Source organism: Podarcis raffonei, chromosome 1, assembly GCF_027172205.1.
Source record: "Podarcis raffonei isolate rPodRaf1 chromosome 1, rPodRaf1.pri, whole genome shotgun sequence".
Lineage (NCBI taxonomy): Eukaryota > Metazoa > Chordata > Lepidosauria > Squamata > Lacertidae > Podarcis > Podarcis raffonei.
The window spans coordinates 52393730-52419771 of record NC_070602.1 but is presented as its reverse complement, the minus strand read 5'-3'; the positions used below and the strand labels follow the sequence as shown (position 1 = coordinate 52419771).

At 44.5% G+C, this 26042-nt stretch overlaps 1 protein-coding gene across 4 annotated transcripts in view; it reads left to right on the top strand.

Annotated features, from left to right (window-relative positions):
- CD82 (CD82 molecule) overlaps positions 1 to 25588 on the top strand; it is a 65422-nt gene extending 39834 nt beyond the window's left edge. For all 4 annotated transcript variants that reach the window (XM_053387456.1, XM_053387471.1, XM_053387464.1 and 1 more), the window contains 7 exons: positions 5824 to 5896; positions 7953 to 8077; positions 11110 to 11184; positions 19058 to 19165; positions 21895 to 22083; positions 22938 to 23021; positions 24386 to 25588. In XM_053387456.1, the coding sequence (XP_053243431.1) occupies positions 5824 to 5896; positions 7953 to 8077; positions 11110 to 11184; positions 19058 to 19165; positions 21895 to 22083; positions 22938 to 23021; positions 24386 to 24463 (732 nt within the window). In that variant the 3' untranslated portion in view covers positions 24464 to 25588. The remainder of the gene's footprint in view (positions 1 to 5823; positions 5897 to 7952; positions 8078 to 11109; positions 11185 to 19057; positions 19166 to 21894; positions 22084 to 22937; positions 23022 to 24385) is intronic.
- The last annotated feature ends 454 nt before the right edge of the window (positions 25589 to 26042 follow it).

The window sequence follows — 26042 nt, the reverse complement described above, 5'->3', positions numbered from 1 at the left end:
TCATTTTTGGAGGGGAAAAAGTGCATCCTATGGGGCGAAAAATACGGTAGATTACACCAGACAAAATATCTTTCCTTGGCAGTTACGGTGTATTCTTGGTCATCCACCCCTCCCAGCCAAATGTAAGAACCCATCACTCTGTGTTTCACCTGAAGATTAAGCTGTGTGCTAGCTTGGTGCTTCTACCACTTTAGGGTGACTTCAGATCCTAAAAAAGAAAGCAGCAGCAGAGAGACTCTCATTCTGACATGTGTGAAGGGTGCCTCAAGATGCGAGTGCCGAATCCATGTGAAACCTGTGCACAAGAGAGATGCACATGTTTCCCCTGGCATCTAAAGCAACGTCACTGATACAAACTGCAATGCCCTTGTTAGACGTTCCGGGATGTCCCCCACGCCCAGGTTGTGTTTAAATCATCACTAAGGTTCTTGCTTTCTCAAACAGTTGTGAATCTGAGTTCCCCTCCCTCTGCCACTCTTTCACCATGTGCCATGTAGAAACTGCAAGCAGGAAGGCTTGCCCAGATGGCACATCTGGAACTGGTTTTCAATTTGCTCTCTCCGCTAGCCCCCACCCCCCAGCTGCATGCTTTGTTTCCATCTCCGAGCAATCGGCTTTCCCGTTAAGGCTGCCAGGGACCAAAGGTCGTGGATGGTTTTAGCATGCGGAGGAAGACTCTTTTAAGATCCAGTTCTGCAGTGAGGTGGGGCTAAGTCTTTAAACACACAGTTAAAGATGCAGAACTCATTGAATACTAGTCCGGCTTCATCTTCAGAATTTGTTGGGGGACTGAGTGGGGGTGAATTGGATAGCAGAGCTAGAACTACAGGACGCAATATGCTATCTGTTATTCCATAGCAGCATCACTTCATATTGGGTCTACAAGAGACAGCGTTCCATCCATTTTTGACTGTCGGAAATGATGGCTCAGTTGGTAGAGTATGAGACCCTTAATCTCAGGGTCGTGGGTTCGAGCCCCACCTTGGGCAAAAAGATTCCTGCATTGCATGGAGTTGAAGTGGATAACCTTCGTGGTCCCTTCCAGCTTTACAATTCTACTTCTGTTGGCTCAGAGAATATTTGTAATTTTGACCCCTTGATGTTAAAGACGGTTTCTGCCCTTTCTGAAATGAGATACAAGCAGGGGAAAGGAAGTGACTTTATCTGCATGCTTGGGCACTTGAATTCTTCTAGCATTACTGGAGTACTTGCAGCTGGTATTTGAGGTGGGATGTTGGTTGGCTCCCAGGGATGGAAGACATTCCTGTACAAATACTAAAGTATTTGAAGCTATGTTGCCGCAAGTTTCTGGGGTTTCTGGGCCACTGCCTGGTCTGTGTGCAATCCGTTAAACTATTTTGGTGGTGCTAAATAGAGTTTCTTATTTCCCCCTTCCTTCTGTGCTTCATTGGCATCCACTAGCAAAGGGGGTGGGGGCGGGGGAAATGATGTGTACCATGTTTCATTCCAAGTGTCTTCCTGGGGAAGCAAGCGGTTGTATTCAAAGCAGTTCCTTGTGCAAGCAGAATGCATTCCACCTGCAAAGCAAGGCTTCCCCTCCTCACCCTGCATGACTTTATGTTTCTTTTGGGGGTTTCCACAACCCTCTGAAGTAGATTTGGGTGTGGGGTGTGCAAGAGAGAGGGGGAGGGGGAGTCCCATGCATGGCATTCCTTGGTGGAATACCATCCAGGCAGGACATGAAGGTTGGCAGTGGCCAGACCTCATCTGAATTGCAGCTTCTTCCCTGAATGTAGTTGAAGAGGTGAATGGGAAGAATGATTGCACTATCCAATAATTGTCCCCATTAAACTGTGCTCCTTTGGAGAAAGCAGGCGATACACGCATCTCATGATAATAGAACTATGCAGATAAATATATTTGTGCCATGTTTTGCAGTGTTTTTGACGTGTGTCGGTGTGCAGCAAACATACTTGCTGCATAAAGTGTGAATTAGCCTAGATTTGAGACTTCAGGTGAATTGATCTGGCCCTGTCAAGAGTGCAGGTTAACTGTCTCTATAGCAACTTTTTCAGGGAAGAAGACAAAGGGCGAGAGGCACTAAAGGGAACTTAATCTGAGTGGTGGCAGCGGCGAATCTATGCATCTACAATGGGCTGCAGAAAAGCTTTGCCCTGCAGTAACCCTGCTCGCCTCCCTGTTGCCACAGCACTTCAGCAAAGTGGATATTTTCACTCTTCCTCCGATTCCAGGCTTTCCACATCCCCCTTCTCTTCCCGCTCTGCAGCCTGTAAAGCCAAGTTATGTTCTTGGAGCCCTGATGAGATGGCTCTGAGCTGACAGGAGGCAGATCCAAGCTGCTTGGCTTGAATAAATCCAGATCTGAGCGGCAAAGTATTTTCCCACATTTTGCACAGAAAGAAGTGGAAAGTCTCTCGAGGGAGATGGCTGGCTGAAGCAAATGGCGCTCAGAAGGGTAGATGGTTGGAATTCTCTCCCAGTAGACTTTTCTGGACTTCCTCTGGCAAGACCACAGGTGACAGGAAGCATCTGTTCTTCAAGACTCCTCTAACCCTCCTTTGTTTCCACTACCTTTTCCCTCAGCGGAAAGAGCTGCTTTTTCTGCAGTTCTATGGCATCTGAACCTTTGGGAACCTAAAGTTCAACCTGTGCATAAATGGCAGGCCAAACAAGGTTAGGCTATTCTCACATGTATAAAACTTGGTGGCTTTTGTAATAGGATGCCCACATGGTTCCCTAATAAGCTTTCTGTTTTTGCCAGTGCTGGCACAAGCTCTCCCTTTGGAATAAGTTTTTTCCCCTAGGAGGAGCTTCCACTGCATGGAGATCTGCTCCACAGAAAACTATTCACTATGTAAACAGCTGCTACCTGGTGGTCATAATTCACTTGCCAGAGCTGAGATAATACAGGAGGGAAAGCAAGACTGCTGCTGCAATGTCTTATTGGCAAAGAGAACTAAATTTTAAGTATGAGCAGGTTGGTTTTATCCCTAGGCTTCTCCCTGTGTCTACTGTAGCAAGGGGAGCCCATTTTGCCAATGCCACCTTGTCACTGTTGAGCTCCAGTGTTAACTTCACAGAGACTGCATCTTCTCCACAGCTCCCTTGGAGGCAGGTGAACTATATTGGCAGTTCTTTGAATGGAACCATCACTTTTGCAGTTTGTCTGGCTTTCTGTACTTTGTAGCAACAACATGGAGGCAGTCGGGGGAAATTCCGCATTTCTGCTGACAATGTTAATGATCCTTTCATGACTGATGCGAGGCCCTAACAGAATACAGTCTGTTTCACATAAGCGGGTATAATAAACATCCTGTGTACCAGATTATTCTCAAAACACTCTAAAGTTCTGGAGGAGGTTTTGAATTACTGGCCTCTAGCCAGCAAATAGGTCTGCATGCTGTGTACTGTTAGATTATTTTGTTCTTCAATGTTTACTATAGGAGCTATTTATATTCAAGTGTGCCATGGAAGTCTCACTTAATTGTTAAGTATAAAGTGTTCGGCATGCGCTTGTTTTCCTTTACTGCTGACCAGGTGGAAAGCAACCTGTAACACACAGAAGTCCTGTCTGTGAAAGTTTCATTGTGTAATAAAAATATCTGGATGTTCTAGTTGCAGAGCAGCGGGGCAGGGGACCTTTTCCACTCCGTATTTCCTTCTGGGTAACCTTCTGGGACCCACATGCCAATGTTGCGCAGGGCCAGAGTCCAACCTGAGCAGAGCAACCAACGTAAATTTTATCTCTGTACTGCTGACTCATTTCTCCAGCTACCCCTCTCTGTCCTCCACCCAGGCAAGCAAGATGTATTCCAGCCAGGCAAAAGTACTTCCAGCCAGGGCAAAAGCAGGGCTGGTAAAAGATGTGGTCTGGAGATAGCAGAGTGGGAATATAGCCTGGCAAGCCAGACAGTGTGGTGTAGTGGCTAGAGTTTGGGACTAGGATCTGGGAGACCAGCTTTTGAATCCTTACTCGGCCATGCAACTGAGTGACCTTAGGCCAGTCACTGTCTCTCAGGCTAGCCTTGAAGGAAAAGGTGGGCTATAAAGACAATAAATAAGAGTCTTGAGGGCCAAATAGAGGGTCTTGAAGGGGTGCATTTGCCCCCTGGGCCTGAGGTTTCCTACTCGTTGTTGTAGAACTTGGGGAAAGGCAAGTCCCTGCCCTGACCATTTGAATTCAGCCTTGGCAGAGGTGTCTGCAGAGATTTTCTAGACCTATCCTCCTTGCCCCAGGTTGGCTTTGTGATTTGCTAGATCAAATCTGCATTATGGCCCTGGGATTATTGTCCCATTCTCATCCGAGGATGAGGGCTGCCAGTTGGCTCCCACTGACGGAACACTGTTGGACTGCGACGTGTTTGCAGCTCGCTTGCCAACTGATGGCTCTGTGCCTTAGGTTTTGCTGCCATATGACTGTTGCACGACTCGTGGCTTCACTTAATTCTGGTTTGTAGGCAAATTTTTAGCCTGTGTGTTTATCACAGGAGGATGCACAGCAGAACAGGCTTCCTGTTTCTTTATTAAAGTGTGATCAGATGTAAAAAAAAGGAAAAAAGTCTGATACAAGCCCTTATTCAGCTGTTTCCTTGTATTCTTTCTGCTTATACCAAGACACACTGGTCCTATTGTGCTCTTCGCTACAGGCATGCTAACAGGGGTCTTGGTGGCATGTTAGCAGCAGAAATAGATGTTATAATACACCTTAACCTGAGTGGTATGGCAAGCTACCTTCCAATTAGTCTGCCTTTTTAAAAGCAGCTGTCTCTGGCAAGTCGGACTGGGACCTACTGCTTCATACTTCATGTGGAGGCCTGCATGATTAAGTGCTCCTCTCCAACTGTGTTTTAGCCTAGCCTTCTCCCTGACATTTAGCTCTCTATGCGGAGTGATTTTAGTTTATTTTTTGGTATGGAAAAACATTCAGTCTTGTCAGACCCCACAGTCAGTTTGAAGCAATAAACCTTAGGCAGGTTAACCACTTCAGTGGGAATGATGTCCAGGTTGCTAGCTTTCGAGCCATCCTTTTTTAGATAGCTTTTATGAATTTTATGAAAGAAATAAAAACCATTGAAGCTGTGTTTTGAAGACTGCTTAGTTTAGCTCTTTTGTCTTTCCACTTTGCTTGACTTGTTATGGCAAAGCAAAATAAAAACAAACAAACCAGGCTATATAATACCGATAACTTGCTTTTTGTTCTAAATTAAGTGTAGCAAAGATGCTTGGTGCTATGCTTTAAGTAGACCATTCTTTGTTCTAGGCAACTCATGCCTAACATATAAACTAGGAGCGAATCTGCTGTGTGCTGGCAGGACTCCTAACACTGTTTAGAAATGGGGGACTTAAAAGAGCTGCTGTTTGATGCTGGGGGACCTGGCTACCCAGATGTTGGACTCCAATTCCTACCAGCCCCAGCCAGCATGACCAGTGGTGACAGATGATGAGCCCATCAACATCTGGAGAGCCACAGATTCCCCACCACTGCTTTAGTTTGATTGACAGCTTCACATAGCTCAAGGCTTCTGAATTACTTATATCTAGCTGGAAACTACTGTAAGTTGGAGGTAGATAATATTTCAGTAATAGATAGGAGGAAATACCCAGAAAAATAGAATTGGGTAAACTTTGTTAGCTTAAATACTAGGGCCAGCTGGGATAGATTTTATCTTTGTACTTTGCTCCTAGAAGCATCAATGTGTCCCTTTCAGAAAAATAGGTTTGTACTAGAGGGAACTTGTGCTGTTGCATAAGATGCTTTTGAAGACTCTTCTAGTGTAAAAGTAGCATAAGAAATACATCTGTTGTACAATCTGCTTTCAGTAACCAAAACTTGTTTTCCAGATCTTGGGTGCTGTGATCCTGGGCTTCGGAATATGGATCTTGGTTGACAAGAATAGCTTCATTTCAGTTTTGCGTAAGATTGCTTTTCTTATCTTTGCATTTGTTCCTTGGGTGTTTATCTGTCAAGAGAGAACACCATGTTGTGCTTACTAAATTGTAAAGGGAAGCCCATCTGAACAGCAACCCCCCTTCAGATCATAGTCCAAAGCAAAGGTGGCTTCCTGCTAGATTTAGAAGAGCTTTCTATTGCTAATCAGCCTTTTCTTTCTTGGAAGGCTATGTCAGGTCAGACAGAAAGCACAGTGGCGTAGCGTGGGGGGTGCAGGGGGTGCCGGCCGCACTGGGCGCAACATCTGGGGGTTAGGGTTAGGGGGCGCAAATCCACGCGTTAGGGGGCACAAATTACTTGCCTTGCCCCGGGTGCTGACAACCCACGCTACGCCACTGAGAAAGCATTAGCCTTAAAGTTCTCCAAGGCTTGGTAACTTTGGTTCACCTCAGCAAAAGTCTGAGGGACAGATTTGGTAAAGGGGAACTGCCAAGCTAATGCATTTCCTTAAAAAAAAAACTCCCTGTGCAGTTGTGCATGCTATTTCCACTTTCCACGTTCTTTATCTGGGTCAGTGCTGCAGTGTTACTCACAAGGGAGAAATAACAAGAAAGGGCTATGCTGAAAAGTGTGTTTTAAACCAAGTCCCCCCCTTTTTAAAACAAATGCTTGCAGCCATTTTTAGACTGCAGAATCAGTTGAGGCTTTGCCTTGTGACCTAGTTTTCTCCCTGTGGTCTAGAACCCAAACTAATAGCTGCATGAACTGATCAGTCAAAAGGAGTTTTGCCCACGCTGAGCCTATGGACTGATTTTGCTTGCCAAGGACTTGAAGTGTTCTGTATACGGGCTCCTTTCCTGCCCCAGCCCTGTTCCTTTCTTGCTTGTAATCTCACTGCATGTATGCAGTATTTTTTCTGCTTCCTTCCTTGAGATCCCAGATGAAGCCCTTTCCCCTCCCTTTTCTCATTTCTTTCCCCCCTCTTTTTATTTTTTATTTTTGCTTTGGTAACCTTAACAAAGTCTGGGAAGGAACTTTACACAGCAGGGCATTCCAATCCATTGCCAGAGAGGCCTCCCCCCCCCCCCCTTGTGCTTATCTGGCTTTTTTCCCAGAAACGAGGAAAAAGATGGCGCAAGAGGGAATATAAACTGTGAGCCTTTTGCCAACAAGGTTTGAGGATCTTTCCTTCAAAATCCAAGACGTGCTGTAGACTGAGCCCAGGCTGTGCCTTTCTGCTACAGTCTCTTTTTCCAAGGCTTTGTCTCAGTGCCTATCTATACCAGCGTTCACCAAGGTGGAGCCCTCTAGATGTTTTTGGGACTACAGCTTCCAGCGTCCCTGGCCAGGGGCCACGCTGACTGGGGCTGATTGGAATTGGAGTCTGGCAACATCTGAAGGGCACACCATTGACAACCCCTGCCCTGTACATTTGGAAAGGCAGCCAGGTTGGGTCCATCAAATGAGTTAGTTGCCACTGCCCCATGTGAGAAGTTTTGCATAACCATCAGTGGAAGTGTCTTGTGATCCCACAGTAAGATGCAACATGCAAACTCTCTCACACCCCACCCAGTCAGCTAATATGAACGCCACCAGCACTACTATTTGGCAAGGAAGCAGTTCCCTTTCCTTACCTTTTTAAGGGTGTTTGCTGAACTGGGTTAGAGGGGGATAACTGGGGTTTGGTGGCTGCATTTTAGAAGATGTGCATCCTTCAAAGACCAATTCTACCTTGCAACTTAGCAGTTGTCTCAGAGGAGCCTTTTGGGAGCAGCTAACTAGACTCTGGGGGTAGAGCAAAGACAGGATAAAGTCTTCTTTTGTGTGCCTCTTGCTTGCCTAGTCATCAGTTCCTATTATGCAGCCTTCTCTCCTTCATCACCCCACTTCAATTCTCTGACTGCCTATTTGTGGATCCCTCCATCACAAGCAACCTTCACGTGGCCTTTGATTATCTAGGCCTGAAGTTCTTAGCTCTCTGAAGCGCATGTGGCTCTGAGCAGTCTTGTTTTTCTGGAGCTAACCAACGTTAAAAGAATCCTCCTTCACTTTGTGTCCATTTCTCTTCTGGTTTCCACAGAGACCTCATCATCATCGCTGAAGATTGGGGCGTACATTCTCATTGGAGTCGGTGCTGTGACCATGTTGATGGGGTTCCTGGGCTGCATTGGAGCAGTCAATGAGATCCGCTGTCTCTTGGGTCTGGTGAGTGAAAAGAGATAAATGCTACTTTAAGTGACTTGCTGGTACTGCCTGAGGGCTGCAGTTGAACTAGAGACCAAGGCATGCAGGAATATCGACTACAGTTGATAGAGAAGTACAGTACTTCAGAATTCTAAGCGAGACATTCCTGGCTTCACAGAAAACTGAGGCATCTAGAGAAGGGCCTCCAAAGTTAAGCAGGTGGCAACTTTATTTTTTTTTTTATAAAATTTTTATTAGTTTTTCAACATATATTATAAGACATTACAAACAACAATACACAAACAAACAAACATATAAACATGTATAATTTCATAATCTTTTTTTTCTTATACCCAATTTCAACGACTTCCCCATGCCTCCCTTTTCTGCATCCCTGTTTTAAACTTTTTCAGCAACCCCTGATCTAAATTACTTATAAATCCCTTTCTTTAACCCTTTTCTTTCCTCTTATCCAATCATTTATCGCTGCAAATCTGCTATGCTTTACCCATGACATTTTAACATTCACTAATTTTGCAACAATTTTTAAGATAAAATTTAAATTTCTTCCAATCTTCTTCCACCGTCTCTTTCCCTTGGTCACGGATTCTGCCCGTCATCTCCGCCAGTCCCATATAGTCAATCACCTTCGTCTGCCACTCTTCCAGCGTGGGTAGTTCTTGTGTCTTCCAATACTTTGCTAGTAAAACTCTTGCTGCTGTTGTAGCATACATAAAAAACGTCCTATCTTTCTTTAACACCAATTGGCCCACCATGCCCAGGAGAAAAGCCTCTGGTTTCTTATGAAAGGTACACTTAAGCACCTTCTTAATTTCATTATAAATCATTTCCCAGAAGACCTTAATCCTTGGGCACGTCCACCAAAGGTGATAGAAAGTACCTTCCGTTTCATTACATTTCCAGCATTTATTATTGGGCAAATGGTAAATTTTTGCAAGCTTGACTGGGGTCATGTACCACCTATAAATCATTTTCATAATATTCTCTCTTGGGGCATTACATGCCGTAAACTTCATTCCGGTGGTCCATAACTGTTCCCAGTCAGCAAACATAATGTCATGTCCAATGTCCTGTGCTCATTTAATCATAGCTGATTTAACCGTTTCATCCTGTGTATTCCATTTCAACAGCAAGTTGTACATTCTTGACAGATTCTTAGTATTGGGTTCTAACAATTCTGTTTCTAACTTTGACTTTTCCACCTGGAAGCCAATTTTCCTGTCCTGTTTAAATACTTCATTTATCTGGTAATAATGAAGCCAATCTCTTACTTTAGACTTCAGTTTCTCATAGCTCTGTAATTTCACATTTCAACCTTCTTGTTCTATAATTTCCCAATATTTTGGCCATTTAGATTCCATATTAAGTTTTTTGACTTCCTTAGCCTCCATTGGTGACAACCACCTAGGGGTTTTATTTTCCAACAGATCTTTATACCGAATCCAAACATTGTATAATGCTTTCCTAACAATATGGTTTTTGAAACCTTTGTGAGTTTTTACCTTGTCATACCATATATATGCATGCCAACCAAACCTATTATTGAACCCTTCCAAGTCCAAAATGTCTGTGTTCTCAAGAAGTAGCCAGTCTTTCAGCCAGCAAAAAGCTGCTGCTTCATAGTACAGTTTTAAGTCCGGCAGGGCAAACCCCCCTCTTTCTTTTGCATCAGTTAATATCTTAAATTTTATTCTGGGCTTTTTGCCCTGCCAGACAAATCTAGATATATCTTTCTGCCACTTCTTGAAACAGTCCATCTTGTCCACAATCTGCAATGTTTGAAACAAAAACAACATTCTTGGCAAGCAGGTGGCAACTTTAGTCTCTTTGGCTGTCCTGTCCTGTCCCTTTCCCAGGGAAAACACACCTGATGCCTGTTATGTTTCTTTGATGTCCATGCAAAGCCCTTTTCAGACAAGGAATAGTGATTGCCAGCTCCTTCATTTGATTATCATGTTGCTATTTTGTTGGATAAGGTGGTGGTTTCTTTTAAAAATAAATCAGTAACCTATAATTAATCTAAATAAGGACATATGAAGATGGAATGATATTGGGTTGCTAATAGGTAAAAAATAGGTGTGACCAGGTTTTTGAATATTGGTGTGTGTGTGTGTGTGTGAGAGAGAGAGAGAGAGAGAGAGAGAGATGCATGGATGTGAAATAATTTGTGTGTATACATATGTGTGTATAAATATTATGTATTACCCCAGGTTTCAGTTTGCACTTGCCATTATGGGAGCTTTTCTCCCCTGTAGGTGAGGAAAATTATGGGTGGGATTAACCCAAGAAGCCTTGTCAGTGGAAGCTCTGTGCAAGGACTTCCGCTGTGCAGTGGGCTTCCCCCCTTCTCCTACTGTGATTCTGCCCCCCTCCCACGCCCCTCAGTTGGCTCTGGAAGTGGGGGGCGGGAGAGTCCCCAGAACAGGGCTTAGACAAATGAAGTTTCTGTAACAGTGTATTGTTGAATTCTACTATTTATTTTTGATTCTCATATGTATCATGAAATCCAAGTATTACATGAGACCTTTCCTGAATCTTCTGGGATGCTCTGAGCCCCAATAGTTGTCTCGACATCTGTTGTCCTTTGTATGCTGTACTCAGTCCGGCAGCTGAACTGTCTTCCTTTTTTGCATCGTGAAAAGTGATGCTCCCGTATATTGGCGCAAAGCTTTTGAGCTATGTGACAATGAGTGCCAGGCAGGTAGGGGGAGACTCTTGAACTGCTTCCAACATGGGCTACCCTGTGTACACCTGGGCCAAGTTCTTGTTGGAACACCTGGAAGGAGCCAATTTATGAGCTTATTGCACTTGAAGAGTAGGCAAAAATGGGGGAAAATGCTTTTATTGGCTGTGTTGCATGGGAAATAACTGTATGCACTCCTAAAAAGAAAACAGACTATCTCAAAAACTCTTTCTTCTTAGGCCCGACTCTGTTCCATAGGCTGTCCCCTGAAGAGCTTTTCCTGAGGTTGCTGTCTATAGTAATGACCATGCCAAACACCAAGTAATGTTGTGCTATTTCTTTTTTTCAGTACTTCACCTGCCTGTTGTTGATCCTCATAGCCCAGATAGCTGCTGGCGTGCTCATCTACCTCCAGCGGGATAGAGTAAGTGACTCCTTTCCTCTCCCACCTGCTTTCTTCCATGGAAACTGTGCTTTCACCATCTGCTCCTGGTTTCTGATGCAGAACTTAGCTTTGCCATTCCTCTCTGGGAAAATTCTTAAATCTAGCTCTTGTAGATTTAAGAGCTAGTCCTTGGGCAAATGACTAGCCCAAGGTCACATTTCCTTTCAAAATATTTCTCTTGATTGTTGTGTTCCCACACATACAATAGCATGAGGTCGAGCTAAACAAAACATACGCCTGGATAGCTCATTTGGTTAGAGCATGGTGCTGATAACGCCAACATTGCAGGTTTCATCCCCATATGGGACAGCTTAATATTCCTGCATCGCAGGGGGTTGGACTGGATGGTCCTCTGCAATTCTATGATTCTATGTACAAAAGCAGATGGTTTATGCCAAATGAACACAGAAGGCAGAATAAAATGCTTCACTAGTGGACTTCTGCTAGCACCATGGACTTCACCTTTCTTCCTCCCCGGGGGCAGATCTGGGGAACTGGAGGAGAGTGTGCAAGTCAGCACTGGATACAACCCATAGCATTTATTGCATATTTCAGGGGTATAGGATGGTTTGTGTTGAATTTGCTTTTCGCTGTTAACATAATTTGGTTGTGAAGAGTCTAGAAAATAAATTAATTGCTCAAAGGGCAACTCCTAAAACTGGGGTGCAGTCTACTTTGGGGTTTTTTTTTAGAAGGCTGGGAAATTCTAAACCCTTATACCCTGCTGACACATTATGCCATGCAGACTTGGTGCTCAGTAGTAGCCTCCTGCCTCAGAAGTGGTGGCACATTTTTTTAGAATCTGGGTGAGAACCAATGTAAATAAAACTGGCATGATTTAATTTGGGGGTAGAGGAGCTCTGATCCTGTGCTGGTGATTGAATACAAACTCCCATCCGCTCCAGACAGCATGGCCGATGGTCAGAGTTTATGATAGTGATAATCCAGCAACATCTGGAGGGCCACAAGTTCCTGGTCCATAGCCTAGTTAAAAACGAAATAGCAGCTGGGAGAAAGTTACTCTAACCACTTCCCCTCTTGAGTGCTTCCTCTTAGGTGCATGTGTTCCAACTGTGTCTATAAACCTGGAAAAGTCCCTATTTGCCAGCTGTCATGCATGGCACACCCCACTCCTTGTTTCGTTGCTATTCTAGTGTCCTAGAGCTACCACTGGTGGCCTTCAAAAACTAAATTCTTATCTATTTTGTGTTTTTAATACTGTGAACTGCCCTGTGATCTTCAGTTTATAGGCATGGTAAATAAATTTAATAAATAACCGTAATAAAATTCTGAAAGGGTAGGGTTGCCCAGACATGGCATTATTTATTTCATTCTGGTATGTGGATAGGCTGCCACTTCACACCTGCAGCTGTGTTTATTTCTGAGCTGTATTTTGAGACAAAGATGTAATTCTAGTATATAGTTTACCAAAAGGACCAGCACTGTTTTAGCTTTGGAACCAATGCAGAATAGGCCAATACTGATTATATGAATGCAGCATGTGGACTAGAACTTTTCTGGGTGGTGGTGTGTGTGAAAGAGAAAGTGGGCTCAAACAGCCATCCTTGGTATGAGAACTGGGACATTTCATTTGTATAGTGTGGGTCTGAAGCAGGGTGGTAAAAATTATGTAAAATTTGGCTTTACATAATTGCCAAATTGACATGCTCGAGCCCCTTCCTACAGTTAGCGTCAAACCGGATGGAGTAAAGCCTTTTCTGTTTGTATGGAATTTTTTAAAATGTCTCTTCTGTGACCTTTTAATGATCTCCTGCAGTGGTTGAACCTGTTCTGTGCTTTTAACTGGCTATTTTACATTGTAAAATAGCCAGTTAAAACTGCATAGCAAGCTCAACAACAATATTCAGGATCTCGTCTCCTGCAACCTCTTTCACTTTAGCTGAGGTTGCTGTTGTGCTAAGAGAAAAAGTCTGCAAGAGATCTTTTCCCTGATGCCAAAGAAAAAGACCCCTGGCTAGGTATAATGTATAAAGATTGCAATAGCCACCTCCTTCCTTCTTCAGGCATGTTATTCCATGAAGCTCCAGCAATTTTTTCCACAGAACTCTTCTGCTGCTACCAGTCTTTGATTGAGGGTTTTTTTGTTCCCTCAAAGTCTGGTTTTCTAAGATATTTTTCTCCCTTTGATGCTGTAGATGTTTTGGGTTTGGCTTGTCATATTTTCCTCCACATTATAAAGATGGAGGCCTCTATGTGGAGAAGTTGCTGCAGGGTTGCTCTAGCAACAGTGGTTGGTCCCGAAGCCTCATTTTTCTTCTGCTTCATAATGGTGGGGAGGCATCTTTGGAAACATCACAGAACTCTTCTTGGCAGGAAGAGTCTGGCACACCAGTCTCCTCTCCCCTCGTGTTGTTTGATAAAGGTGGGCCTACTTCCAGCTAGAATCTGGCTGCCAGGAGGCAAAGCCGGCAGGCCTCCATCTTCTCCCGCTCTCATCCAGTGGTCTGAGCCACAATGTTGCTGAGTGTTTCATTTTGTGCAAAGGAGAACTTTCTTTTGGTTAAATTTTAGCTTTCATATGTGTCCTGGGGCCATGAAACTACCAGGGCAATTTTGCAGGTGGGATTCAGTTGCATAACAGCAAATTCAGGCTTTGCAATTGAAAGTGGATTTGCAGCTCTTGTGCAACAAGCGCTCTTTCTCTCCTCAGACTTTTTCCCGGAAGGAAAGTGGCAAGAAAATGCTCTGGCAAGTGTTGGGGAGGATAATTGCTTGAAGCAAGGTCTTATGGGCTCAATAAACGGGTTATCTGGAAGTAAACCAGGCCTACTTAGTGCACACTGCTCCTGTCAGGAATTCCTGTTGGGTCCTTCTTCCAGGCTTCTCATAGGCATCTGGTTAGTCACAGCGTGATATGAGAAGGTTGAACAATGTGGGCCTTTGGCCACATCCAGCAAGGATGCTCTCATGATCTCACTTTCAGTCCAGATGATGCTGGACTTCAGTTCCTATTAGCTCCAGCAAACATGAGCCATGGCCAGGGAAGATGGGAGTTGGAGTACAGCAGTGTCTGAGGACGCCATGTTGGCTACCCCATTAGACTGACTGAGGCAGATTATAGGGGCAAGAAGGACAGAACTGGGTGTACCACATGGTCTGCACATCTTAGGTTGGCCCACTGTCCTCAGGTGCATTGGAGGATGCTGTCTCACCGCCTATGTTGAAGTGCGACTCTCAGTCCATACAACTGGCTTCTGTCAATGGAATGGGTAGCAAAATGTCTTAGACCAGCCCTGCCTTTGCCTTGCCTCTTCTCAAATATACTTTCCCCTCAACTCTCATTTACTTGGGGCCAAGCAAGGCGTGATTTTAAAATGCATGTCTGCATTTAATGTGCACTATATGGAAATTATTGGGAGCCCACTTAGGCAGAAACGGGGGGTGGAAGAGCCTCTGTTTCTGGAATTTGACTTGTAGTCGGTGAGGTAGTATTAAATGGAAACTTTTGACCTCTCTTGCTTTTCCATGCTATGTATGCAAACTCTCATCAAGGGGAAATTGTGAAACATTTCATTGTTCCTGTCTGATCTCATAACTGGGGCTGCCAGACAGTAACCCAGACGCCTGTACCATACATAGCTCGGGATGTGAGCTTGTGCTTCACCTACTTGACACTTGCTGGGCTCGTGCCTCAGGAGTCCTCCCCAATGATTCAGTGACACAAATGGGCCAAAGAAAAGCTGGCTGACTTCTTCTTCCAAAACCTCCAGCTGTTGGCAGTATCCTGTAGAAACTCTGTACTAGAGTTTCTCTCGGTTGCTGTCCCTTCCTGTATATTCTTGACCGAGATCACCCTCCTGTGACAAGCAGGTACCCTTTTTTAGGGTTAGAATATACACCTTTAGCATGTCTGTGTTCTTTGTGCCATTGGACCAGTCAGGTGTTCCCGTTCTGCTCTCGGGATTAGGTTTGTGCTTTCCTCCCCTTTTTGGTTTCTGTTCCCTCGCGTCTCCTTTCTTTGCTCTACATCCCACACAGATCCACACTTGTGACCCTTCACTCTTTCAAAGCTGTCCTCTGAATAGTATCCTGCTGAGGGTGACACACACAAAACCCTGAGATGTCGTGCACATTTCTTGCTGTGACATCTTGTCCCAGTGGAAATTGCAAATATGCAAATGGAGGGAAGAGGGGAACCTGTGGTCATGAAGCTCAGTGATGCAACACACCAAGCCATTGTTCAGGTGGAACGTCCTTGTGTTTTGTTAGGTGGCTGTGGATTCATTTTTTTAACAGATTAAGTGTGGGCTCAACATGCTAATAATCTGATTTAATACCCAGGCTATTTTTAATAAGAGATGAATGTTATTTTCTTTTTTAAAATAAATGTTTTATACTGTATCACACACAGAAGCAACTAGTGCAAAAGATATGCTTGGTGTGTGTGTGTGTGTGTGTGTGTGTGTGTGTGTGACTGTGTTATTTGGGGGAATTGGGGGGAAGACATTGAATTTCTTTCTGGCCTGTTCTTTTTTGGAGAGGAAAAGGCTGAATGCATTTGGAAGCCATGTCATCTACTTAACCAGGAATGGCTTTTGGAGAGGGGATGGGGAGCTACAGACTGTAGCTGCATGACAAGGAAAAGGCACAATACACATACATGGACATTAAACTAATCCATGCATTTCTAATCCCATTCACACATAACACTAAAAACTGATTCTGGGGCTAAGGTCTGGTGAGCCCACACCTAGGCAAAGGGTACAATGCATCACGCCCACATCATTTGGGTGGGAAAGCATCACTTGCCACTGACAATCTTCAAACTCGGGCCTTTTTGGTTTTCTACATTTTGAGTCTGTAGTGTGAAAAAGCGGTCTTCTCTTTTTAACACAGCAGAGGGGCGGGACAACAAAAACCCACAGGCTCCTTGCCTTCATGCCATCTATGACTGAGGACAAAGGCAGCCAGGACCAATTGCATTAGCGGCAGGAACCAGGTCAAGTTGCTTTGCTGCTCATCCCTCCTTTCCTCCCTGGGAGGAGTTGGGGCGAGAGGCAGAGAGCTTGGCCATGTAAACTGAGTAACAGAGGGCCAGACGTCAGCTGGGAGTGATTGTATGATTCTCTTCCATCTGACTGCATGGCCAGGAGGAATATATGAGCAGATGCAGCCTCCTTTGGAGCGGCTTTGCTTGGAGGCAGTCTGTATGCAGCCACCACTGAGAACAGCCTTGCTCGGTTGTATGTCTGAGGAGAGTGCGAGCTTTATTGGGGCTGAGCAGGGCTGCCATATGGAGATCTATTTGACTGGCTGCCCTGTGGAAATTTGACCTAGTTCTGAAAGCCCATTACAAATGCTTCAAGTGCCAGCTTTGTCCCCAGCGTGACACTCTCGAGCTTGTGCAGTCGAGTGCTGGGTACTTCGTGCTTGCAGAATTCGGAAGAGGAGCTTTATTTAAAAGAGCTTGACAGGGACAGGCTGGCAGTGTGGTTAAGCGCAGTAACTGGGCCATCCTGCTTAAGTGAGCTCATGAACTGGTGCAAGCTGCAGTCAGAGAGATCTCCCGCTTTACTGGCCTAGACAGGCACAGTAATCAGATCTGGGGGGGAAGAAACCTGTGACCCAGTTGCATTGCTGTCAGAGGGAATTTGCTTCATTTGCAGATCTGGAGGTTCACTATTGATCATCTATCTGTCTATCATCTATCTATTTTTATTGACTTATAGAAATGTGTACAAACTTACACAAAACCATACAAACAACAACAAAACCATACACAGAGCATATTCAATGTAAAAACAAAATAAAGAGATGCAGTTACATATGGCCACATTTTTAAGATGAATTTATATAGCCCAACCACAATGAGGAGTGAGTCATGGGAGGGGTACGTCTATGACTCTCCCTATTTATATAATAAAAATATGGGTACCAGTGTGCGTCAAAAATGTCTCATTTGGCTTTGCTCCAGACTACACATTTATGTCTGACCAGGCGTTCAGATAAAGCAATGTTCCATATATTAGTAAATAATGCCTCCCACATAGGAAGCTTTGATGATTTCTTGTATTGGGCTATTGCCAGTTTGGCTGACAATAGTAACATAAGCATTAGGCTTTCTTCTTCTTTTTTTTTATAATATTTTTATTGAAAAAAATTTTTTAACCACAAAAACATAACTTGACATTACAATAAACACAACAAATACATAAACAAACAAAAACAAAAACAGAACAAGAAACAAGTACAATCTCATATCTTATTTTCTTATGCCTTTCTTCCCCGACTTCCTCATGCCTCCCTTTTCTGTATTCCAAATTCTAATCAATTATTCAGCAAATCTTCCCTTATTTTGATTTAATTTTAATTTAATCTTCCTTATTCTCCTTGTCTTAACCATTACTAATAGTAACCATTTACTTTCTGGTCCAACATCATTCTAACTTTCATTAATTTTATAATATTTCTTTAAATAGTCCTTAAATTTTTTCCATTCTTCTTCCGCTGAGCATTAGGCTTTCTTAAGTTGCAGGAAAATTGACACTGTTCTCTAAAGAAAGAAGGGCTATGGAGGCAAATGCTGTTAAATAGCAGCTCTCATTGAAAAAACCCAGCTTCAGAATGGCTGAATCTCCTCACAATTCCACCACTAATACACTAATTTTGAGTTAACATCCTCTGGGAGGATCCTGACCTGAACTGGTCTCCTATAGCTATGATACTTATGGCATAAGTATCACCAAGGGTGGTGAGCCCTGGGAGTGGGGGGATGAGAGGTGGAGTGCAAAAAATGAGAGTTGAGCAGAAAATGTTCAAGATGTTTTCAAGCTGAGGCAGCCAACTGACCACTCTCTCTACAGAGCCTTCCCTCAGGAAAGGAGGGGGGAGGGGAGGATGTTTGTAGGTGCTTGACCCAGTATGGTGCCCACCCATCCCTTCAGAAAATGATGATTTGTCTGAAGAGGAGATGATCTAGGGACTTAGCCAGTCCATCCAGAAGCCATACATCCTTGCTTCTTATGAAGCTCTGGACTGTGTACAGTGGTACCTCGGGTTACATACGCTTCAGGTTACAGACTCTGCTAACCCAGAAATAGTACCTCGGGTTAAGAACTTTGCTTCAGGATGAGAACAGAAATCGCGGGGTAGCGCCGGGAGGCCCCATTACCTCGGGTTACAGCCGCTTCAGGTTTCCTTTTTGTTGTTGTTACAAACCGCCAAAACCCGGAAGTACTGGAACAGGTTACTTCCAGGTTTCGGCGGTCGCACATGCGCAGAAGCACAAATCGCAACCCGTGCATGCGCAGATGCAGGTTGCGAATGTGCAACCCACACGGTTCACGTTCGAAACCCGAGCCATATATATATATATATATATATATATATATATATATATATATATATATCTTCACTACATGTTTAGAAAGGTTGCAGTTTTATAAATTGGTTGTGCCTTTTAGGTGAACCTAATACTGTATGCTGGGCATGGGTGGTGCTGTGGTCTAAACCACTGAGCCTCTTGGGCTTGCCGATCGGAAGGTCAGCAGTTCAAATCCATACGACTGGGTGAGCTCCCATTGCTCTGCCCCAGCTCCTGCCAACCTAGCAGTTCGAAAGCACACCAGTGCGAGTAGATCAATAGGTACCACTGTGGTAGGAATGGCATTTCCATGTGCTCTGGCTTCCGTCACGGTGTGCCGTTGTGCCAGAAGCGGTTTAGTCATGCTGGCCATGTGACCCAGAAAGCTGTCTGTGGACAAATGCCAGCTCTCTCAGCCTGAAAGCGAGATGAGCACCGCAACATGGACTAAATGACTTTTTGAAATCTGTCGGACAAAGAGTGAGTGATCAATACTTAACCCCCCCCCTCTTTTTTTTTATTAACCAGCTCAGGAAAGAACTGGATATGATTGCTGGCAACCTCATTCAGAATTACAATCCCTATGATGACAAGAATAGGACCCTTGAGAATGCGTGGGACTATGTCCAGTTGCAGGTGAGTGGTCATGCAAGAGTTGATCAGACAAGGGGGAAAGGCTGGCTAATACTCAGTACGCAAGCAAGAGCCACTTCACTCAGGAGTTATTTTACATGGGCTTGGGGGGGGTGAGGGAGAGAAAGGTGTTTGCACTGAACACGAAACCATGGTTTATTTTAACCAGTGCTATTTTTCTAGAAAAAGATGTGCAGGAACTCACCATGAACGCCTCCCTCGTTCTCTTATAATGGCAATGGCGCCCACCTGAGAAGTGCCAGAACTGAGTTCTGGCGAGTTTAGGCTGAAAAAAAGCCCTGATTTTAACCGTGGTTTGTTCAACAAATCAAGTGTTGCCTCACACAATGAACAAGGAAGCTTTGGCTTTGCTTTGGACCACATGCCACTGAGCTTCCAGCCCCAGAAACTTGTGATTGCATGAAGCTATGACTATTGAATGTGTGACTGCCATGGTTTGCATACTCATAATGACTCACTTTGAGCCACCTTGGCTTTGCGAACGATGGCAGCAATCTGGGCCCCTCTCAGCTCAGTGATGGTCCTATGCCTCCAGCTGACTGGCGTGTGTTGTCCCCAGATCAATATTAAGTGACACACATGTGAAGCAGGGTTGTGTGTGTGTGTGTGTGTGTGTGTGTGTGTGTGTTGCTGAAGACAGAACTTTCCTGGTATGTGATTTAATTCCATGGAATATTTCTAGATGCAGTGGAGTTACAAGCGTGTGTTGTGTGTGTGTGTGTGCACGCATGGACACGCTCGTTATTTTAAAGCAAATCCTTTCAGGAATCTTGAAACTCTTTTCCCCCTTTCAAATATTATATAAATAGCTAAACCTCTTGCTTTGAGGACAAGAAGGCTCAAACCCTTCTGACTTCCATCTGGTGTGTGCCTGTGTGTGTGTGTGTGTGTTTATTGGCAAACGCTTTGCGTACATCAGGCTTGCACAACTCGGGACTTGCCAGGCTGAAATTGGCTCGCCAGCCATGCATTGTAAGATCTGCCAGATGTTTGGTACCTCTCTGTGTGCTTTCAGGCCCTGGCAGGCAGAACACAATGCGTGGCTGGTGGGAAACAGCAAAAAAGAAAAACAGGATGTGTTTGGGTTATCATACTTGGTTAGTGAGCTGCAGTTGGCAGACCTGGTAGGTCACAAGTTGTGCCAGCCTGGCTTGGAGCATTGTGGCAGACAGGTCAGTAGGCTAAAGTTCTTAAGGCTTTATATAAGCATTGCATTGGAACAACGGTTAGGTTCACATAGAGGTTGCCTCCTTTCTGCTCACCCAACAGCCTTCACTCTCATGTGTGTGTTCTGGGTAAGTGCTTCCATGCTCATTGAGCTACAAGTGAGCCTTCGGTCTCTTATACAAAGAATGGAGCAAGAATATGAAAAACTGAGCAAAAGTTTTTGAGCTTGTGGCTCTCTTTTGTTAAATCTAGGTGTTCAGTAATATGAAACTCTGAAACTTCATGCACATAGTCATAATAACAAACAGCGCAACTGTTTTCCATGTTGCGCATATATATATATATATATATATATATATATATATATATATATATATATACACCCACCCACCCACACACACCCACACCCTCCACTGCAACTAAACATTCATTGCCCCATTTGGCTCTGCAGATTTAAGTCCCAGCTCAGACATAGGCAACAAATCATGGCTTGGCCATTGTGAATAGGATTTGCTCCCTGGGCTTTCTTTTCCCCTAGGATACTAGGATTTGTTTCCTTGCTCAAGCAAACCATTGGTTGCACCAGAAATGTCTTTCTCTTGCTGCTGCTGCCCCACAATAAATCTGGCTGAATCAAGACCTCCAATCAAATATTTGGGGCAGATGGGCTCAGATATTTATCTTGAGACTAATCTGACCTTTAAAGGCCAAAGGTTTCCCATCCCACCAATAGGCTGTGGGCTAAGACAGCCTTCCCCAAGCACGCTGGCCAGGGCTGAGAGGAGTTGCAGTCCAACACATTTGGAGGGTTAGGGAAAGCTGAACTAAGATTTGTCTGTCTGATAGTAGTTTGCTTTTAATATCTTCCTCTCCCCCTTCTCCACAGCTGGGCTTGTTTAATTTGTTGGTGGTGAGGAGAGCGTAGGTGACAAGCGCCATCTTCTGGTGACTTGCTGTCTTAACACTTGGCATTCTGGTTTGAGGTGGCATGTACGAATGGAGCTGAGCTATTGTCTTATCTTTAAATTACTAGCACTCTGAAAATTCAGAACTCTGGGTTGGATCCAGAGGCGCAAGAGCAGAATTAATTCTGGGATTTCAATGTTCTATGAACTGATGTGCGAGAGGTTGCAGAAGACAACGTGGGTTTATTAAGCTTGTGTTTGTTTCTCAGTTTTACAATCTTAAATTCATTAAATTAAATTTCTGCAGCAATTTGCAATATTTTTAAAAAGTACTCATGAAAATTCTTCAGTATTTTAGTGTGCTTTTCTCCTTTTGTTCCAGACCAATGCACACATTTATGTATATGTTATTTTTACCAATATATTCCTTTTTATGTGTACTGTTTCCTATATGCATTTATGTAAACATTGTTTGGTTGGAGAACCACATAACAAAATGCAGTGTGAATTTTGAAGGTGGCTGTGTTTTGGTTCTCAGATTGTTTTAGAGTTTGAATTTGATAGATTTGACTTCCGTGTGGACGGAATCGAATTCCTCCCCTACCTTTAAGATACAGTGATTTCTTTCTTCAATGGCAGCTGTCTTGCTGTGGCTGGGCTGCACCGGAAAATTGGAAAAACAACACTTTCCTCCAGGACGGAAACCAGACATCCTACCCTTGCTCTTGCGGCAATGACTCAACCAACTCGCTCCCAGAAACAGGCTTCTGCTCTTTGGGTACTGTTTCCAACACCACAACGGTTGAGGACTGGCCTGTTAGAAAGCAGGTGAGTGTGTCTGACAATGGACAATCTTAATCCCATTGCAGAAGGTTGTATAAGGGCAGGTGTAGCTAAGCCTCATTTTAGGGGCCTGATCTGCCAACTCAAGCAATTTTTTCCTGGCCACCCAACACCCGACCAATTTGTTGGCAGCACCAGAAAGAAAAAAAAGAAATAGTTTTTTAAGTAGGTGCAAGACTGGAATGAGCAGAGCACGGTGCCTGGATGAAGAGGCAGTTGCAGATTGCTGCCTCCCCTGTTGTCAGATTGATCATTTGAGTGGAAAGCATGCAATAGTCCCTCTCCCCCAACTGACCCATGCAGATCAGGTGAGGAAGGGAGGGGTGTGTGTGCCTCTGTATGTTTTCATGTGGGTGTCCAGGGTGGCCACACCCAGGTTTGGCCAGTCCAACCCCTGGCATAAGGCTCCCAGCGGATTTATCAAGGGTGAATGTGACCCTTGACCAAGAAAGTGTATCTGTCCCTGCATGAGTTTTCCTGACCTTAAAAAAAGATGGTAGGCTGGAAGATGCCAACAAGGTGCAGGCTATGTCGCTTCTTCTACTAAGATATTGCTGTTTTCTGTATGGACCTAATTTAACACAATGTCTGGGACAGAATCTAGAAATCACCCCCCCCCCCTTAAAAGGAAAAAAGACCTCTTCCTGAGACACTGAAGAGTTGCCACCAATCAGAGTAGATAATATGAAGCTGGGTGGACAATGGTATAAAGCCTTTTCCCATGCTCCTATCTGAACAAACCCCACCTTGCTAATAATTGGGGAGGGGGAGTGAGGATCCTTTTGCATGGCATTAAATGCTTGGCAAGTCATTTTTCTTCTCCTTTTGTTTACCCCCAGGGCTGTAGGGAAGGTGTGCAGAATTGGCTACAGGAGAATCTTGGCATCATTCTTGGAGTCTGTGCAGGGGTTGCTGTCATTGAGGTAAGATTCCTCCCCCCGACACACACACACGTGCGCGCACACACACTGTTTTATAGAATGCATCCTGGACAGATGGATCTTGTACTTAGAAGCAAGGGACACAAGGTGTGTGAGCTCCACACACCAACATTCCTCATCTGGCCCCATCATTACAGTGATATGCATTTGTGGTGGCTTCTGAGTTGTAGATGCTTCACCATCTCAGAGCAGCGTAAGCGTGTGCAGAGTCTGGACTGTAATGTGGCATTGTCTCATGCTGACAACTCCTTTCCCATTTCTTACCCAAAACGCTTGTGGAAGTTAACACTTTTAAGATTGCGTTGCTTTCTCTGCCTTTGTTTTCTCTCATACAGGGGTCTTGCCAAAACAGCCAGCACTGCAATTAGATGTAAAAAAATCTAGCCTTGCCTAATTAATGGAGTCTGCTGTCAGGGACTGTGCTGAGGAGGGCTGCACTGAGGAGGAATGGTGGGAGCCTCCCCCTCCCCCTGCTCCTGAATCTTCCCAGGAGCAGGAGGACAGTATAGATTTGGAACAGTGGTTTGCAGAGGGACATAGTTCAGAAGGCAGAAGCTGGGAAATACTGGATGGAGAACAGCTAGGAGAAGCACTGAGAAGGAGAGAGTGAACAGATTCACAGTCTCTGGACAGCATTCCTCCACCACCCTCCCCAAAGTCGAGAAGAGCTCAGAAAGTGGCAGAACAGAAAGCTCAGAGGGTGCAAGCTCAGATTACAAAACGTAGAAGTGACGTAGATTAATAGGGACAGAAGGGGGTGGGCTCCTTAATTGGGAACACCGCCATTATTAGTAGATGTGTTCTTTGTTCTCTTACTGTGATTATTAAAATTTGTAACCTGTAAGAAAACTCCTTTTCCTTTGTTCTGCTTATCTACTGCCATGGGGGAGAAAACTGATTCCCTGAAGCCTGACATCTGCTACTTATGAACTGAACCTGCAATGCTAAGAGGCTTTCTTGCCCAGTTTCACTTTATTGCAGTGCTCAGCTTAACAATAAAAGCGTTTTTTTAAATGAATAAAGAGCGGAGGGATTACCGATTATTTTTATCTTATTCATTAAATGAATAGCCTGTCTTTCCTCCTGAAAGTGGGCCAAGGCAACAAACAAAAGATAAAACAATGTCTGGTGTGGTGCAGTGATTGCAGTATTGGACTGGTCTGTAGATGACCAGGGTTGAAATCCCCACTCAGCCATGAAACTCCTCTGGCCAGCAGCTGCCTCTTTCAGCCAAACCTACCTCACAGGGCGGGGAAATGGGAATTAGCACAGGGATCCCTCAACCCTAGGGTGCTTGCAACCTACTGTCTCTTTGACCAGCTTCATTTTTTGCTTACTCTTTGTAGCTCCTGGGGATGATTCTCTCGATCTGCCTCTGCAAGAACATACACACTGAAGACTACACCAAAGTGCCCAAGTACTGAGACTGCTGGCCTCAAGAGCTGTCCCGGAGCTAACGGGGCATTTCCTCCCTCGTACCCAGACTGTCTTCATCACTTACCATTCCTCCTGTGGCATCCAGCATTGCTATGGATCAATTAGGCTGCACCGCAGCTATGAATTCTTTGAGGGATCAGGGTCTTGGGCAGCCCCTCCTGTCTCTTGACTGTTCTTCTATGAAGCTGGCCATTTTAAAGTCTTCCTCCGCTCGTGTGATGCCCTGCACCTTTACCGCCAGCAGCACGCTAGACAGCCTCCTCTTTGTTTTTATCCACTTCTGCCCCATTGTGACTAAGCGTAAAATGCTCCTTTTTCTTTTGCAGCTGTCTGCTACCATTGCTTTGTGTATTAATTTCCACTAGGAAGAACATTTGGGGGCTTTAGCTGTTGTTGTTGGTTTGGGGGTCTCTCCTAAAGAAATACATGCAGTAGAAAGGATAATCCTTTCTCTAACCTGACACCCTGGCCTTCCTTAAACTCACTTCCTCAGATCTGTTGAATTGTGTCTCTTGAATAGTTTTGCATAGTTCTGCTATAGTCCCCCCCCCCACAAGAAATGTTCCCTTCTCACTTACTGCACCATCTTCAGTGACTTCAATCTGATGGAGGATTGGCCCAGGCCCAGGCTTATGATGTCACCAGCTAGTAGTTACAGGGGTGTTGACTTGGGAGATTTGATTTTTGTACAAAACAAAACAAACCTTATCTTCTCTGCCACACTCTTCCTCCTTTCTGAATCTGGTTAGCTTGGAGGCACTTTAGAGACCACACACTATAGCATACGTGAGTCTGCGCAGGCTCACTGGAATATGTTCTTTGGTTGCCAACTTTTTTTAGAGGTGATGCGTAATAATGTGTTGTGGTAAAAGAATATCTAGGATCGATGGCTTTTTCATACCAGTGGTGGCGGGGGAGCATTTGCTCTGACCCTTAGCTTATGTAGCGACTCTTTCCTGTTAAACTAAATCTCTGTTTGGGTGCCATCTTTAATTCAGAGACTCATTGCAGCAGGAAGCCTCTGTCTCGGTGTTTCACTGGGAAGTATGTTTTGCACCCAACAGCCATGCTAGATTCTGCTCCAGGACTGAGAGCAGGGAAGGCAATGCAATCCCTTGCTTCAGGGACAGCAAAACTCCGGTAAGGCCTGTGGAAAAAAGAGGGGCGGGTGGTAGTCCCATCCAGGTTAAGTGATTGCTCCTGAGCCACACGACACTCACTGACTGTTGCATGGATGGCTTCCATTTTAGCACTAAGATGGCACTTAATGTAAACTTTCAAATTTGGACAAAGGATTTCCTCTTTTTTTTTTCATATGCTGAGAGTCCTTAATCTCCTTGAATGCACAGGCCAGCAGATTGCGTCCTAGCACAACACAGGAAGACTCGTGGAGGGGAGAGTCTACAAGAAGGCATGAACGATTGCCCTGTGTAGAGATTTTTTAACAGGCTTGAGGTCTAAAGTACAAGTCCCAAACCTGAGAAGAGCCTCTCATATCTCCATGCACCCCAGAAAACATTTGCTCCTAGTTCTTAAATAATGACTGGTGGTGACAAATCCAAGAAA